The sequence below is a fragment of the Thalassophryne amazonica genome, chromosome 13 (assembly GCF_902500255.1).
Source record: "Thalassophryne amazonica chromosome 13, fThaAma1.1, whole genome shotgun sequence".
NCBI classification, from domain to species: Eukaryota; Metazoa; Chordata; class Actinopteri; order Batrachoidiformes; family Batrachoididae; genus Thalassophryne; species Thalassophryne amazonica.
In genome coordinates, this window is record NC_047115.1 from 23,019,816 (window position 1) to 23,038,062 (window position 18,247).

Here is an 18,247-nt window from a genome sequence, read left to right on the forward strand (position 1 = left end):
ACTGCATGAGACATGCACGTCGCATCCGTGTGTTCATTCTACAGGTTCAGTGAAAAATCAAGTACACATGTTGTGTGGGCCGCCAGAAGAGGAGGTACTGCTGGCCCACCACCAGAGGGCACCCTGCCTGAAGTGCGGGCTTCAGGCACCAGAGGGCGCTGCCGCCATGGACACAGCCGGGGGTGACAGCTGTCGCTCATTACCTCTTGACAGCTGTCACCCATCTACTCAACATCATCTCACTCCATAAAGACCAGACGCCATCTCCACCTCGTTGCCGAGATATCATACTTCATAGGAGGTAATATCATCAGCCTTTTGTAAATCTGTTTATTGTGAGTGTTTGCAGGAGAACCGGTCGCTTTTGAGGAGGCTGTGCAAGACGGCGCTCCTTTTCAGCTGAGACCGCTGCAAGTATTGAGTGAGAGGTGGAGGTGGCATTCCCACCGTTGTTGTTACTGGGTGTACACACACCCACACTTGACTGTCTTTGTTCTTCGCCAGCAGTACCAGATCCGACAGTCGGGGACGGTGATCACCTGGGAATTCGGGACTTGGCGGCTCCAGTATTCGCCAGGTTCTGGGGCGGCGGAAATCGTGTGGTTCCGGCTCTCCTCAGGACAGACGTCTTCTATCCTCGAGCCTGCCCACACGTCACCTTTGTGTATTGACTGTTGTGATATTCTGAGATTGTCTGTATGTTCGTTGTGCACATTCACAACATTAAATTGTTACTTTTTGGCTCATCTATTGACCGTTCATTTGCGCCCCCTGTTGTGGGTCCGTGTCACTACACTTTCCCAACAGGATATCTCGGCCAGCGTCATGGACTCCGAGGGGCGTCACCCGGCTGTTGAACGACCAATGGGAGAGCAGGGAGCGCAGGCGTCTGCAGGAGACGTGATTGGTGAGCTGCAGCACATTCTCACTGCCTTTACGGCTCGGTTGGATCAAATGACTGAGCAAAACATCCTCCTGAACCGCAGGGTGGAGGCTCTCTCCGCACAGATGGCGGCGAGCGCTCAGGGCGCTGCTGCAGCTCGTCCTCCTGCCGACCCTGTGCAGAATATGAACGTTCCAGTGGTTGTTCAACAACCCCTCCCACCATCCCCTGAAGCATACATAAACCCTCCTGAGCCGTACAGAGGTTGTGTGGAGAAGTGCACGGACTTTCTTATGCAGTGTTCGCTCGTCTTCGCACAACGTCCCGTCATGTACGCGTCAGATGCTAGTAAAATAGCTTATGTGATTGCTCTGCTTCGGGGTAAAGCACGCGCCTGGGCTACGGCGCTCTGGGAACAGAACCCACGGTTGTTATCAGCATACACTGGGTTTGTGGGGGAGTTCAGAACAGTGTTTGATCACCCTAACAGAGGAGAGACCGCTTCAACCGTGCTGCTGTCAATGAGACAGGGACGCGAGAGCGCATCCGCTTATGCAGTCAACTTCCGCATCGCGGCTGCGAGGTCCGGCTGGAATAACGTTGCGCTCCGCGCCGCCTTCGTAAACGGACTGTCGTTGGTTCTGAAGGAGCAGCTGGTAGCTAAGGAGGAACCGCGGGATTTAGATGGGCTTATCGATCTCGTTATACGGTTAGACAATCGGTTGGAGGAACGCCGTCGGGAGCGAGGCGAAGGACGTGACCGGATATGCGCCGCCCCTCTCCCTTCCGGGTTCGATAAGGCGCCGCCCTCCCCACGCTCCACAGCCGCAGCGCTTTGTGGGGCAACAGCTCCCCCTGCTGACGTTGTTCGGGAAACGCACAGGGCCAAAATGGGGAGGCTGATCCGTGGAGAGTGTTTTCTCTGCAGCTCAACTGAGCACACACAGAGAAACTGCCCCAAACGGCCAAAACGACAACAACCGCCCTTAGAGACTGGGCTAAGGAGGGGTCAAACCATTCAAGTGAGACACACACAAATCGCCACACGACTCCCAGTCACAATCCTGAGCGGGGATTTAACCCCTCAAGCCCGAGCACTGGTGGACACGGGGTCAGAAGGGAATCTGCTAGACAGCAGATGGGCAAGGGAGGTAGGGCTCCCTCTGGTGGCGCTTCCTTCGCCATTGCAGGTGCGGGCACTAGATGGCACCCTCCTCCCTTTACTCACACACAAGACACAACCAGTAACTCTGGTAGTGTCTGGAAACCATCGGGAGGAGATTGAGTTTTTTGTGACTCCTTCTACCTCCCGCGTGATTTTGGGCATCACATGGATGTTGAAGCACAATCCCCGGATTGATTGGCCGTCTGGGGTGGTGGTTCAGTGGAGCGAAACCTGCCATCGGGGGTGTTTAGGATCCTCGGTTCCTCCCGGTTCACAGGCTAAGGAGGAGGTCAAAGTCCCTCCCAATCTGACGGCAGTGCCGGTTGAGTACCACGATCTTGCTGACGTCTTCAGCAAGGATCTGTCACTCACCCTTCCCCCGCACCGTCCGTACGATTGTGCCATTGATTTGGTTCCAGGCGCTGAGTTCCCGTCCAGCAGGCTGTACAACCTCTCACGACCTGAGCGCGAATCAATGGAGACCTACATCCGGGACTCATTAGCTGCCGGGCTGATCCGGAACTCCACCTCCCCGACGGGGGCAGGTTTCTTTTTTGTGGGCAAGAAAGATGGCGGACTTCGTCCATGTATTGATTACGGGGGGCTGAATGAGATTACGGTTCGCAACCGATACCCGTTGCCATTGTTAGATTCCGTGTTCACCCCCCTGCATGGAGCCAAAATCTTTACTAAGCTGGATCTTAGGAATGCGTATCACCTGGTTCGGATCCGGAAGGGAGACGAATGGAAGACGGCATTTAACACCCTGTTAGGTCACTTTGAGTACCTGGTCATGCCGTTCGGCCTCACCAACGCCCCCGCGACGTTCCAAGCCTTGGTTAACGACGTCTTGCGGGACTTCCTGCACCGATTCGTCTTCGTGTATCTGGACGATATTCTCATCTTTTCTCCGGATCCTGAGACCCATGTCCAGCATGTACGTCAGGTCCTGCAGCGGTTGTTAGAGAACCGACTGTTTGTGAAGGGCGTGAAGTGCGAGTTTCACCGCGCGTCTTTGTCCTTCCTGGGGTTTATAATCTCCTCCAACTCCGTCGCCCCTGATCTGGCCAAGGTTGCGGCGGTGAGAGATTGGCCCCAACCAACAAGCCGTAGGAAGCTGCAACAGTTCCTCGGCTTTGCTAATTTCTATAGGAGGTTCATTAAGGGCTACAGTCAGGTAGTTAGCCCCCTGACCGCCCTGACCTCTCCAAAAGTCCCCTTCACCTGGTCGGATCGGTGCGAAGCCGCGTTCAAGGAGTTGAAACGACGGTTCTCTACTGCGCCAGTTTTGGTGCAGCCCGACCCTAGCCGCCAGTTCATGGTTGAAGTGGACGCCTCTGACTCAGGGATAGGAGCCGTGCTGTCCCAGAGCGGAGAGACCGATAAGGTTCTTCACCCGTGTGCCTACTTTTCCCGCAGGTTGACCCCGGCTGAACGGAACTATGACGTCGGCAATCGAGAACTCCTTGCGGTGAAAGAGGCTCTTGAGGAGTGGAGACACCTGTTGGAGGGAGCGTCTGTGCCATTCACGTTTTTCACTGACCATCGGAACCTGGAGTATATCAGGACCGCCAAGCGGCTGAACCCCAGGCAAGCCCGCTGGTCACTGTTCTTCGGGCGTTTCGACTTCCGGATCACCTGTCGCCCCGGGACCAAGAACCAGAGATCGGATGCCTTGTCGTGGGTACACGAAGACGAAGTCAAAACAGAGCTGTCGGATCCACCGGAGCCCACCATTCCGGAGTCCACTATCGTGGCCACCCTCACCTGGGACGTGGAGAAGACCGTCCGGGAGGCCCTGGCATGGAGCCCGGACCCTGGAACCGGTCCGACGGACCGTCAGTACGTCCCACCAGAGGCCAGAGCTGCAGTCTTGGACTTCTGTCACGGTTCCAAGCTCTCCTGTCATCCAGGGGTGCGAAGGACCGTGACAGTTGTCTGGCAGCGCTTCTGGTGGGCGTCTATGGAGGCCGACGTCCGGGAATATATCCAGGCCTGCACCACCTGTGCCAGGGGCAAGGCAGTACATAAGAAGGCCCAAGGACTCCTCCAGCCGCTGCCGGTGCCTCATCGCCCCTGGTCCCACATCGGCCTGGATTTCGTCACGGGCCTCCCGCCGTCCCAGGGAAACACCACCATCTTCACGATAGTGGACCGATTCTCCAAGGCGGCCCACTTCGCGGCCCTCCCGAAGCTCCCAACAGCCCAGGAGACAGCAGACCTCCTGGTCCACCACGTCGTCCATCTGCATGGGATACCCTCCAACATCGTCTCTGATCGTGGTCCCCAGTTCTCCTCACACGTCTGGAGGAGCTTCTGCAGGGAACTGGGGGCCACCGTGAGCCTCTCGTCCGGGTACCATCCACAGACGAACGGACAGGCAGAGCGGGCCAACCAGGACTTGGAACAGACCCTCCGCTGCATCACATCTGCGCACCCGACGGCCTGGAGTAACCATCTGGCCTGGATCGAGTATGCGCATAACAGCCAGGTGTCTTCTGCCACCGGCCTCTCCCCATTTGAGGTGTGTTTGGGGTATCAGCCCCCGTTGTTTCCCGTGGTGGAGGGAGAGGTCGGTGTGCCCTCGGTCCAGTCCCACCTGCGGAAGTGCCGTCGGGTGTGGCGCTCCGCCCGTTCTGCCTTGTTGAAGGCCCGGATGAGGGCGAAGACCCATGCAGACCGCCGGCGATCCCCGGCCCCTGCTTACCAGCCCGGGCAGGAGGTGTGGCTTTCCACGAAGGACATCCCCCTCCAGGTGGACTCCCCTAAACTTCAGGACAGGTACATTGGCCCCTTCAGGATCCTCAAAGTCCTCAGTCCTGCCGCAGTGAAGCTCCAACTCCCGGCTTCACTGCGGATCCATCCGGTTTTCCACGTGTCCCGCATCAAACCTCACCACACCTCACCCCTCTGTGCTCCCGGACCGGCGCCGCCTCCCGCTCGGATCATCGACGGGGAGCCGGCTTGGACGGTGCGCCAGCTCCTGGACGTCCGTCGGATGGGTCGGGGGTTCCAGTACTTGGTGGACTGGGAGGGGTATGGACCCGAAGAACGCTCCTGGGTGAAGAGGAGCTTCATCCTGGATCCGGCCCTCCTGGCCGACTTCTACCGCCGACACCCCGACAAACCTGGTCGGGCACCAGGAGGCGCCTGTTGAGGGGGGGGGTCCTGTTGTGTGGGCCGCCAGAAGAGGAGGTACTGCTGGCCCACCACCAGAGGGCACCCTGCCTGAAGTGCGGGCTTCAGGCACGAGAGGGCGCTGCCGCCATGGACACAGCCGGGGGTGACAGCTGTCGCTCATTACCTCTTGACAGCTGTCACCCATCTACTCAACATCATCTCACTCCATAAAGACCACACGTCATCTCCACCTCGTTGCCGAGATATCATGCTTCATAGGAGGTAATATCATCAGCCTTTTGTAAATCTGTTTATTGTGAGTGTTTGCAGGAGAACTGGTCGCTTTTGAGGAGGCTGTGCAAGACGGCGCTCCTTTTCAGCTGAGACCGCTGCAAGTATTGAGTGAGAGGTGGAGGTGGCATTCCCACCGTTGTTGTTACTGGGTGTACACACACCCACACTTGACTGTCTTTGTTCTTCACCAGCAGTACCAGATCCGACAGTCGGGGACGGTGATCACCTGGGAATTCGGGACTTGGCGGCTCCAGTATTCGCCAGGTTCTGGGGCGGCGGAAATCGTGTGGTTCCGGCTCTCCTCAGGACAGACGTCTTCTATCCTCGAGCCTGCCCACACGTCACCTTTGTGTATTGACTGTTGTGATATTCTGAGATTGTCTGTATGTTCGTTGTGCACATTCACAACATTAAATTGTTACTTTTTGGCTCATCTATTGACCGTTCATTTGCGCCCCCTGTTGTGGGTCCGTGTCACTACACTTTCCCAACAACACATACAGCACGTATGGGGCATGTATTGCCTTTGTACGCCTAACACAAGTCAGAAGCATGTAGAGTGGGGGCACAGGTACTTCTGATGCACGGGTGCTGTGCTTCAGAAGTACTACAAAAGTACTCCACACCTGCTATGTGTGTGGCCCACAAGACAGAAGTACATCTCACTGTCCACCTCTATGTGTGGCATGCATATATTGGGGAGATTCTGTAGCATGTGGCATTGGAGAAAAGAAAAGAAGAGGGTGCTGCCAGGATTATTTTCCATAGCACGCACAAGACTCCCCCCCGAAAGAGTGTAGAAGTGATCACGTCTGATCACTTCTACACTCTACACTTCTACATGGTGCTGAGTGCTGGAGTGCTGTGCTATAATGCGGCCTAGACCCACAGTGGCCGTTTTCACTCTTTCAGCACCTTGGACAGCGGCGCAGCCTCAAGGCTCATATACAAGGATGCATCATGTCCACACAAGCTATTTTTGTTGTTGTAAAATGAATAGTAAGTCCCTTTGGCTGCTCCCTTGTTTTCACTCGAGGTTGTCTCAGCAGATCCAAGGTGGCTCTGCATACTGATATGGCACATGTAACCCACATAAACTGTGCGTTAAAAAATAAATAAAACTCTAAATTCCTCTCGTAATGCGTCAGTGAATGCAACACTTTAGTCACGTGATCCCACGTGCATGTGCCCTTCCGCCCTCACGACGCTCAGCCAATCGCGTTGCTCGTAGCACCTGATATAGACGCCTGTTCCCCCTCTCCGACAGACGTGTGGGAGAGGAGGCTTCAGGACGGCTGCATCAAGGTTTGTCTTCAGTTAAAATTCTGTTTTTGCATGTTTATTGCATTCGTACTAAAACCCTGTATGTTTAGAAGTTAATATCCGCTGACGCTGGGGTTCGCGCTGTGGGAGTGTTTCCTAAACGGAATTGGTGAGTCTGATTGTTTGTGTTAGCATTAGCATATGTATGAGTGGTCTCTATCATCAGACTACCTGTTGTACTGAAATGCTAAGTATTATTAGCCTTGCTGCTTATGTTGTTTGGCTACAGTTATTTTAATGTCTTGTTTTGGATTTCATATCCTGTTCATTCAATGCACTTTTATACAAAGAGTATTATGAATTGTATTTCAGGAATGTTGTGTACACAGATGAAAGGAAAGAAAGCTAGCTAGTGTTAATGGAAATATTTATTGGTACTAATATTTGGTCCTGTCTGCTTAAAACGGGCAGGTGATTTCTGTTGGGAAAAAAAAAAACCCAACACCCGTTTGATGGCGAGCTTAGCCCTGAAAAGTGCCTGAGACCCTGCACAACCTCAGCTACTATATGGTAGGAGGCTGATGCAGCCGTTCCTCTCCAACTTCTGTTCACTCTCTCAGTTCCACCAACTGCCTATGAACTTTATGGACAATATCAACCACTCCCCTGTTGAACTTCATGGACAATTAAACCACATCAATTGTGGGAACTACACATTTATTTTTTGGAATCTTGAGAGACTGTTCCATTTCCACTCTGGACAAGCAAAAGTTGTATTTTCTGTTGAACAGAGCTGTGTGTGTATTTGTGTTTGGAATATTGGTTTTGACTAGAAAACTGTCTTTTTCCTTGTGGGAAAAAAGTCTACCTCATCTGCAGATTATTTATATTGTAAATATTTTTCTATTCACTATTTGCACTTAATAATAAGGCATCCGCCACATAAACTAAAATCCCTGTCTGTGTATTTGCTGTTCCTATACCTCCCAGAGCCGTATCTTATCTTCTGATCTAGCCCAACATCTGACAAACTCATAATCCCAAATCCTAAATTTTCTTATAGGTTACACACATGTTTTACACCTGCTGCCCTTCCTGACGCAGCTCCACATTGCATGGAGAAATGTGGCGGGGGTAGGCTTTGAACCTGAAACCTTCTGCACTGAAACCAAATAAAGCCATGAAAAAAAATGTAGGCACAGTGTGTCCAGCATTACAGCTTTCGCCGTACTACTGCAACATCTGAGGGTATTGGACCTCCAAAGGCAGATGACAGATGCCGATGAAAGGCATGAAGCAGTATCAGCTGTGCTAATACTAGAATACTGATGTTGGAAGATGAGGTGGCAGAAGTGGTGGTGGGTCTCCTTTAATATGCACTGCTGGCTTGCATTACATGCTAGTAGGAGTGATTGTCTCATGCAGACCATCTCCATCACAGAGGCGGGCTGTACTCCTGGCTTATGGGGGTGGCAATTTGCAAGTCACACATGTGGAGTGTGTGTGACTTGCACTGCACCGCACTTGCACTGATCACATGTCGGACACATGCTTGGCTAGGGCTGACAGCACAATACTCTCCACGCCTCATGCACAACAGGAGTGCAACCTGTACATGACAAGTACCACACCTGTACATGTTCACAAACTTCCCCCAGATACCCGCAGCATGGCGGTGACCTGCCATGCTGCATGGTGACCACTCCCTGCGACATGTGCATGTCCAACATACGTGCAGTGGGTTGTGAGTGAGGGTTTATGCAATTCTTGCAAAACTCCAAAGCACCTTGGCAGTGTACTGCATATACAACCCCTGGCAAAAAATTATGGAATCACTGGCCTCGGAGGATGTTCATTCAGTTGTTTAATTTTGTAGAAAAAAAGCAGATCACAGACATGACACAAAACTAAAGTCATTTCAAATGGCAACTTTCTGGCTTTAAGAAACACTATAAGAAATCAAGAAAAAAAGATTGTGGCAGTCAGTAACGGTTACTTTTTTAGACCAAGCAGAGGAAAAAAATATGGACTCACTCAATTCTGAGGAATAAATTATGGAATCACCCTGTAAATTTTCATCCCCAAAACTAACACCTGCATCAAATCACATCTGCTTGTTAGTCTGCATCTAAAAAGGAGTGATCACACCTTGGAGAGCTGTTGCACCAAGTGGACTGACATGAATCATGGCTCCAACACGAGAGATGTCAGTTGAAACAAAGGAGAGGATTATCAAACTCTTAAAAGAGGGTAAATCATCACGCAATGTTGCAAAAGATGTTGGTTGTTCACAGTCAGCTGTGTCTAAACTCTGGACCAAATACAAACAACATGGGAAGGTTGTTAAAGGCAAAAATACTGGTAGACCAAGGAAGACATCAAAGCGTCAAGACAGAAAACTTAAAGCAATATGTCTCAAAAATCGAAAATGCACAACAAAACAAATGAGGAACGAATGGGAGGAAACTGGAGTCAACGTCTGTGACCGAACTGTAAGAAACCGCCTAAAGGAAATGGGATTTACATACAGAAAAGCTAAACGAAAGCCATCATTAACACCTAAACAGAAAAAAACAAGGTTACAATGGGCTAAAGAAAAGCAATCGTGGACTGTGGATGACTGGATGAAAGTTATATTCAGTGATGAATCTCGAATCTGCATTGGGCAAGGTGATGATGCTGCAACTTTTGTTTGGTGCCATTCCAATGAGATTTATAAAGATGACTGCCTGAAGACATGTAAATTTCCACAGTCATTGATGATATGGGGCTGCATGTCATGTAAAGGCACTGGGGAGATGGCTGTCATTACATCATCAATAAATGCACAAGTTTACGTTGATATTTTGGACACTTTTCTTATCCCATCAATTGAAAGGATGTTTGGGGATGATGAAATCATTTTTCAAGATGATAATGCATCTTGCCATAGAGCAAAAACTGTGAAAACATTCCTTGCAAAAAGACACATAGGGTCAATTTCATGACATAGGGTTAATGTCAACGAGCAGATGTGATTTGATGCAGGTGTTAGTTTTGGGGATGGAAATTTACAGGGTGATTCCATAATTTATTCCTCAGAATTGAGTGAGTCCATATTTTTTTCCTCTGCTTGGTCTAAAAAAGTAACCGTTACTGACTGCCACAATCTTTTTTTCTTGATTTCTTATAGTGTTGTTGTATGGCTGGGGGTGCCTGGCTGTCTTCTGTTTCTGTCTTTTGTTTTTCCTTCCAGGTGGCACGCGTTTAGGACTGAGTGGCTGTGTGGCTGAGTTATCAGGACCTCACCCTGATCACCTGAGGCTGATCATGTGCAGCTCGTCAGGACTCACAGCTGTGGTGCATCTATATGGATTGGAGCATGGTGGCATTTAAGTCTGGAGTACACAGTGTGTATTTGCCAGAGACTCGACCTTGTGACCAGACGGTGAGATCGTCGTCTTGAGAGCCATCTCATCATCATGGATGCAGAGACCGTCCAGGTTTGATGCCATGGTCTGTGAAAGAGGAGGGGGTGAGGTCTCACGCTCGTCAGCACACTTCCTGAGGTACGTTAGGTTTTGTGACTAACATTAGTACAGTCAGTAAATGTGGTGTCCCTCACACCTTATTATATTGAGCTGTTATGTTAGTCGTTTAATCAGCTTCCACTGCAGTTGAGAATATGAACTGGGTGTTCCATGCCTGCAGCGTGGGAAGCTGATTAGTGATTAAGCCAGGAAGTGTTTGCTGTTTATGTACACCTTTGAGTGGTCTCTCTGTGTGTGGAGTGTGGACTCACATGATGGTTTCTTCTTTCACAGACTCGGTTTGTCGCGGCCACCTGGGGGGTGTCGGCGGGGTCCTTGGGTCCGAACTATTTCTGGCTCCGGACCGTTTGTGCTGCCTGGAGCGCACCGTATTACCACCTCACCAGACCGCGCACTCTTTTGTTTGTATTTATCACATCACTGTTATGTTATTAAATTCAGTTATCCTTTGTACCGTGCTCTGCTTATTTCATACTGGGTCCTTCAAACGCTGGTCGGTTCTCCGTCCTGCGTCCGACACATAACAAGTGTTTCTTAAAGCCAGAAAGTTGCCATTTGAAATGACTTTAGTTTTGTGTCATGTCTGTGATCTGCTTTTTTTCTACAAAATTAAATAACTGAACGAACATCCTCCGAGGCCGGTGATTCCATAATTTTTGCCATGGGTTGTACACACAGCTCGATTTTTGACACAACGCTTCTGCCGTGTCAAAAAAAGCGATGCGTCTCATTGAAATGAATGATTTTTAGACCGATTCACGTCACTTCTGCTGCGGCTGACGCCTCCGGTGTGAAAGCCCCATTACTGTCACGTGAGGCATCATGCGCAAGACAAAATAATCTGGACTTACCCGTTTCACATCTTTCCCAAATGTCTCACTGTAGCTGGTTCCAAGAATCTCAAACTGCACGTGAGAGTTAGAGCCTTCAGCACGGAAGTCCATCATCCCTGTCAGGCCGCTGATCCGTCCCTGTGGCAACAAAATGCAGAACAATATGGGAGATCATAAAATATGAAGGGCAGTCGTTAAGACTGCGTTTGTGATTTTGCATTCTGTACATGCAGTTTTCCTGTTATTGTGCAGTTTTATGTGCAGCATACATATGTGTAAAAATAAAGTGATACTTCAAATGTGTTTCATCTCAGTTTACAGAAGGTATAACTGCATTGTTTAGGCAACTTTTTTTATAGATGTATAAAGTGTCAAACCAGTGACATTTTGCAGTATGTGGTATGATAAGTTTTTATGGAGAGGATTTCTGGTGAAGACAGGGTGAGCGAGCGTGTGTTCAGCAACAGAGACGTAACGTTGGAAGCTGCTGTGACAGTTGGATTAATGTCTCTGTGATTATTATCACCTGTTACATCCTTACGGGTGCAGCTGTGTCAGCTGGACTTTGACAGGCACATTCCATGCAAATTGAGCAGATGTATAGACACTCATCACATGCACTACGTTTGTCTGTCTTTAACCGTCGTGCACTGTATCTGTGCACTGTGAGGTATTGTATCATAGCGCAGGTTGTTAATGTCGGACCCCCTCCCCACACACACACCCACATACCTGACCATCTGCCCACCCACTTTTTAAATGAAAGTTCCTTAAATGCCCACCTGAAAATAAATAAATTTCATAACAACTCATCGTAAAAAGCAAAAAAAAAAAAAGATTTTTCATGAATGTTTTGTCATCACTTCAGTGTATCACCCGTGATGGCATCATCAGTGTGTGCTGGTCATTCTCAAGTTCTGAAAATATCCTGTGTGACCCACAATAACTTTTGTTTTGCATGGGGAAATTGTTTTAATTCATTCATTATTTTACACATGCACTTTTTAAAATCAGTAGTAGCCGCATAACAATAACATCAATTTGAGAGTTTGCAATATGAGAGGTGGTATGCCTGGCACTAAATGGGTGAGTTACACGTATGGAAATCAGTCATTTTATTGAAATATATGGAGGGACTGGCATTCTAACAAACATAATGTTGGCTGTGTGCTCGTGCATCCATGTACCCCATTGTCAGGCAGAATTTCAAGCCCTGGGTGTTTTGACACGTAAACATGGGGCAGCACGGTGGCTTAGTGGTTAGCACTGTTGCCTCACAGCAAGAAGGTCATGGGATTGATTCCCCCTGTGGCCTTTCTGTGTGGAGTCTGCATGTTCTCCCCGTGTTTGGGTGGGTTCTCTCTGGGTGCTCTGGCTTCCTCCCACATCTAAAGACATGCAGCTTTGGTGAATTGGAAACTTTAAACCTATCCAGGTCTCCCTTAAAAAAGAGATCTCTATCTCAATGGGACTAACCTGGTTAAATAAATAAATATGGTAACACTGCATTATCAACACATGTTTTAATTTAAAACTGTTTAATGTCTAGACCGCCTGTGAAAACTCAGTCTACTCTATAATGTGTCACTTCCTGTATGCAGAGTGTACGTATGTGGTGAACCCACTTATGTAAGTTGTGTCTGAGTGCAGTAATCTTAAAACATGAAAAAGTCACTGCATTAGATGCACTACAATTTTGACCTGTTTTAGATGACATGGCCACATACATGAGCACATGTACGTACATTTGGTATCAAAGGTAAATTGGCACTGGCCATAAAAAGTTAATGACATCAAGGGGAAACTAACAATGGAAGAGGCCGGATCCACCCTGCTGGGCGGCGCGGGCCCCGCCTGCTGCAGCCTTCACCCACTTTACCTCAGTTTGGATGATGGACTGCTTCAAGTCTGGTGCACATAAACAATGTCAAATGTATATGTGTTGTCTTTAATTCTGATGTGTGCCATTATTACGGTAAACAAGTAATAATTTTGGATTAATTGCTGTATCTTGTCTGTTGTTGCACTCGTGTAATGACAATGACAATAAATCTCATCTCATCTTTTCTGTGGCCCTTTGTTTGACCAACAAAAACCACAGCTGCTTTGTTACCTTGTGCTTGATTTGGTTAACTCATGTCACATGACAATAAACAAAGTGACTCCCTGCAAGCAATGAAAAATTCCATTATCAGACAGAAATAGATGAAAGCCACTTTCCAGTGTATGTGATGATATGAACTAATAGTATTACATAAGCATGAAGAGATCAAAGCCAAGAATCCCCAACAGATCCACGGGTAATTGCAGAGATAACATTTATTTTTCAAATTCCTCAAGTTATTTTAAAAATACACCAATAATTAAGAATATTTGGTTTCTAGCAGTGTTTGCATTCATTCACTATGAAGTGCTGCTGGACAGCCAATCAGAGAGCGGAAAAAAGAGCGGCAGAGAGCGACGGAAAAACACGACGGACGGCGGAGAAAACCGGAGAACAGTTAAACAAAAATGAAGGATTACGCCAACAAACACAAACCTAGCCGTAACGTTTTTTGCCCCATCGTTTTGGAAGAAGTTTGGTTATATATATTTTTTTCACGTTGAACGAAGATTTGATTAGAGTCCCAGCAGAAGACTGCCCCTCCCTGAGCCTGGTTCTGCTGGAGGTTTCTTCCTGACAGTCAGTCAGAGCTGCGTGTAGTCAGAGCGAGCTGCAAAAAGTTTGTACCTGAGTTTTCAGAGGTGGTGTTTGTAGTTGCCATCTGCCACGCCGGTGTTTGCCAACCCGGACAGTGGGAATACCACCTCAACCGGCAACTTAGCCCAGCGACTGGACAGCAACAACGTCCGAGGCCCAACGTGGTGAATTCACTGAGGCCGCGCGCTGCGTCATTAGAGCCGCGCGTCACGAGTGCCGCTTCCCCGAGGCCTCGTGCAGCCACCGCGGATCCATCAGCGCGGAAACACCGAGGCCGCGCAGCACCAGCGCAGTGCAGATCCATCCCGGTGACAAACAACGCAGGCTGTTAACATCGGCGATCGACAAGCTGCTCATAAGCCGACCATGGGGCCTAAGAAGGTTCTGACAGCGGAGGAAGGTGACGATATTAAAAAATCTCTGGACTTTTTATCAGAGGAGATTTCTGTTGTGAAGCAGCAACAGAAATCAATCATGGATCTGGTGGAGGAGGTGAAGGCATTACGGCTCCAGAATGCCGAGAAAGACCGGCATCTGGTGCAGCTGGAAAACAGAGTGGCTGAATTGGAGCAGTACACCAGAATTAACGACGTCATCATCACAGGTCTTCACATCAAACCACGGTCCTACGCACGGGCGGTAACAGATGAGAGCGGAGGGGAGCCCAGTGAACAGGAGGTCAGCTCTGTGGAAAAACAGGTTGCTGATTTCCTCCTATCTAAAGGTATAGAAATGGATTTAAATAACATTGAAGCGTGCCACCCTCTGCCCCGGAGAAATGACGGTGATAAACGAACCGTCATCATGAGATTCATCAACAGAAAACACAAAACAGCACTGTTAAAACAAGGAAGAAAACTGAAAGGGACAAACGTATTCATCAATGAACATCTCACCAAACGGAATGCCGACATCGCCAGGAAAGCACGCTTCTTGAAGAAACAGGGAAAAATCCAGCACACATGGACTTCAAACTGTAAAATATTCATCAAACTGAACGGATCACCAGAACAAGCAAAAGTCATGGCAATAAGGAACATCGAGGAGCTGGACAAATATGAACAATAGTGTTTCTTAAAGCGAGGATCTGGACAAATATGACCAATAAGGTATGAGGACACAAACACATCACAACACCATGACACAGACCAGAGGAACCTATTCATCTACTACCTATTCATCTACATCTGGAGACAAGAAGGATATAACTCAAAGGATTGCTGATCATGGAAAAGTAGAACTGAGAACATTTAAATACACAGACCACAATGTACTGGACTTGGAGCACGATATAGACCCGGACAATAATTTCTTCTCAAATATCAATGACAGTTGTTGCTATTATACAGATGAACAGTTTAATCGGATCATTAAAACGGATAACAAATTATCAATAATCCATTTCAACAGCAGAAGTCTATATGCAAACTTTAACAACATTAAAGAATATTTAAGTCAGTTTAAAAAAATATTTAACATAATTGCTATATCAGAAACATGGATCAATGAAGATAAAGGAATGGATTTTGAACTGGATGGATATGAATTTAATTGTGTAAACAGAAAAAATAAGAGTGGAGGAGGAGTGGCTGTGTATGTGGATAAGAACATGGATTATAAAATAGTAGACAATATGACAACTGTGATTGATAACTTATTAGAATGTATAACTATTGAAATATGTGAAGAAAAAAGCAAAAATGTATTAGTCAGCTGTATATATAGAGCACCAGGATCTTGTATTGAAACATTCACTGACTGTATGGGAAAAATGTTCTCAAAAACTAATCAAAAAACTGTATTCATTTGTGGTGACTTAAATATTGATCTGCTCAATCCAAATAAGCATAAAATAACAGATGAATTTATCAGTATAATGTACAGTATGAGTTTATATCCAAAAATCACCAGGCCAAGCAGAATTACATCCCATAGTGCCACCTTAATTGATAATATATTCAGCAATGATATTGAGAATAACACTGTGAGTGGATTATTAATCAATGACATTAGTGATCATCTACCAGTTTTCATCGTTTATAATAGAAACCATCGGCGGAATCAGCCAGAGGAGAAAATAAAATACAGGCGAGTGCGGACAGAGGAAAACATGAACACACTAAAGAAGGATTTACAGGAGCAAAACTGGGAAAAGGTATACAGTGAAAGTGATGTTGATAGTGCATATGAAACTTTTTTACAAATATTTACATCATTATATGATAAAAATTGTCCAATTAAACAAGACTACAGAAAACAAAAAATCCAAGCTCGACCATGGATGACGAAAGGGTTACGAAATGCATGTAATAAGAAAAATACACTGTATAGAGAATTCATAAAACTAAAGACTAAAGAGGCAGAAAATAGATATAAGAAATACAAAAATAGATTAACTAATATTATACGGGTATGTAGGAAGGAATATTATAGTAACATATTATATAATAACAAAAACAATATTAAAGGAATATGGGATATATTAAATAGCATTATCAAAAATGGTAATAAAAAACAGAGTTACCCTCAGTATTTCATTGATAATAATGTCAAGAAGGAAAATAAGGATGTAGTCAACGGTTTTAATAATTTTTTTGTAAATATTGGACCAAGCTTGGCAGAAAAAATTCCCGATTCCCAACCTGAGGATTGGGATAATAATCTCATAGAAAGAAATCCCTGTTCAATGTTCCTCACAGCAGTGGATGGAAATGAAATTATAGACATTGTGAATAATTGTAAATATAAAACATCTACCGATTTAAATGAAATTGATATGGTGGTGGTAAAACAGGTCATTGAATGGATTGTAGAACCATTAACATACATCTGTAACTTATCATTTCAAACCGGTAAATTTCCCAATCAAATGAAAATAGCTAAGGTTGTGCCGCTGTATAAGACTGGGGATAGACACCACTTCACAAATTATAGACCTGTTTCTTTGCTTCCACAATTTTCCAAATTATTAGAAAAGTTATTCAATAATAGACTAGACAAATTCATAAATAAACATAAATTACTTACTGATAGTCAATATGGATTCAGAGCACATAGTTCAACATCACTTGCATTAATAGAATCAGTTGAGGAGATTACAAACGCCATAGACCACAAATTACATTCAGTTGGAATATTTATAGACCTTAAAAAGGCTTTTGATACAATTAATCATGACATATTAATCAATAAACTTGAACAGTATGGGATTAGGGGGTTGGTGTTGCACTGGGTGAGAAGCTACTTAAGTAACAGAAAACAGTTTGTGAAGTTGGGGGAATATACATCATCATGCTTGGACAATGCTTGTGGCGTCCCACAGGGGTCAGTATTGGGTCCAAAACTGTTTCTAATTTATATAAATGATATTGTCAATGTTTCCAAAATATTAAATTAGTATTATTTGCAGATGACACAAGCATTTTTTGTTCAGGGGGGGATTTGCAGGAGTTACTGAGAGGATCAGTATAGAAATGGGAAAATTGAAAATATGGTTTGACAGAAACAAATTATCATTAAACTTAAGTAAAACAAAATACATGTTATTTGGCTATTGTAATACAGACATACAGGTTCAGTTACAAGTCGAGGGGGTAGATATTGAAAGGGTACATGAAAATAAGTTTCTGGGGGTGATAATAGATGATAGATAAACTGGAAGACTCATATAAAACATATACAAAGTAAACTGTCAAGAAGCATTTCAGTTCTAAACAAAGCGAAACATATTCTGGACCACAACTCACTCCGCATTCTTTACTGCTCACTGGTTTTACCATATTTACAGTACTGTGCAGAGGTATGGGGTAATACTTATAAAGGTACAACACAATCACTATCAGTAATGCAGAAAAGAGCTATAAGAATTATTCATAATACTGGCTATAGAGATCATACAAATCCACTATTTTTACAATCCAAATTCTTAAAATTCACAGACTTGGTTCATTTTCAAACAGTACAAATTGTGTATAAAGCAATAAACAATTTACTTCCAGCAAATATTAAAAATATGTTTTTTAACAGATCAGGGGATTACAGTCTGAGGGGGAAATTTAATTTAAAGCATCAGTGGGCACGAACAACATTAAAAGGTTTCTGTATTTCTGTCTGTGGGGTGAGGATGTGGAACAGATTGGGAGTGGGGCTCAAGCAATGTCCAAGCATGAACCAGTTCAAACAGCGGTACAAAAATATGTTTTTTTCTGGGTATAGGGAGGAGGAAGGGTAATGAGGGTTAGGGTGTTTTTGTTTTTTGTTTCGGCTTGTAAATATATAGTATTTTGTATGTAAGTAGGTATGTGTAGGTGTATATTTATGTTTGTGTATATATATGTGTATATATGTATATGTGTATGTATGTTGATGTGTATATGTATGTGTATGTGTATATATATGTATATATATATATATTGATATCGGTTTAGGTGTGTAGGAATTTATGTGTATATGTGGCAA

At 46.0% G+C, this 18,247-nt stretch overlaps 1 protein-coding gene across 1 annotated transcript in view; it reads right to left on the reverse strand.

Moving 5' to 3' along the window:
- Positions 1–18,247, reverse strand: part of LOC117523859 (glutamate receptor ionotropic, delta-1-like) — a 290,124-nt gene that overhangs the window by 100,477 nt on the left and 171,400 nt on the right. Inside the window, 1 exon segment of the mRNA XM_034185472.1 lies at positions 11,107–11,226. Coding sequence (XP_034041363.1) covers positions 11,107–11,226 — 120 coding nt within the window.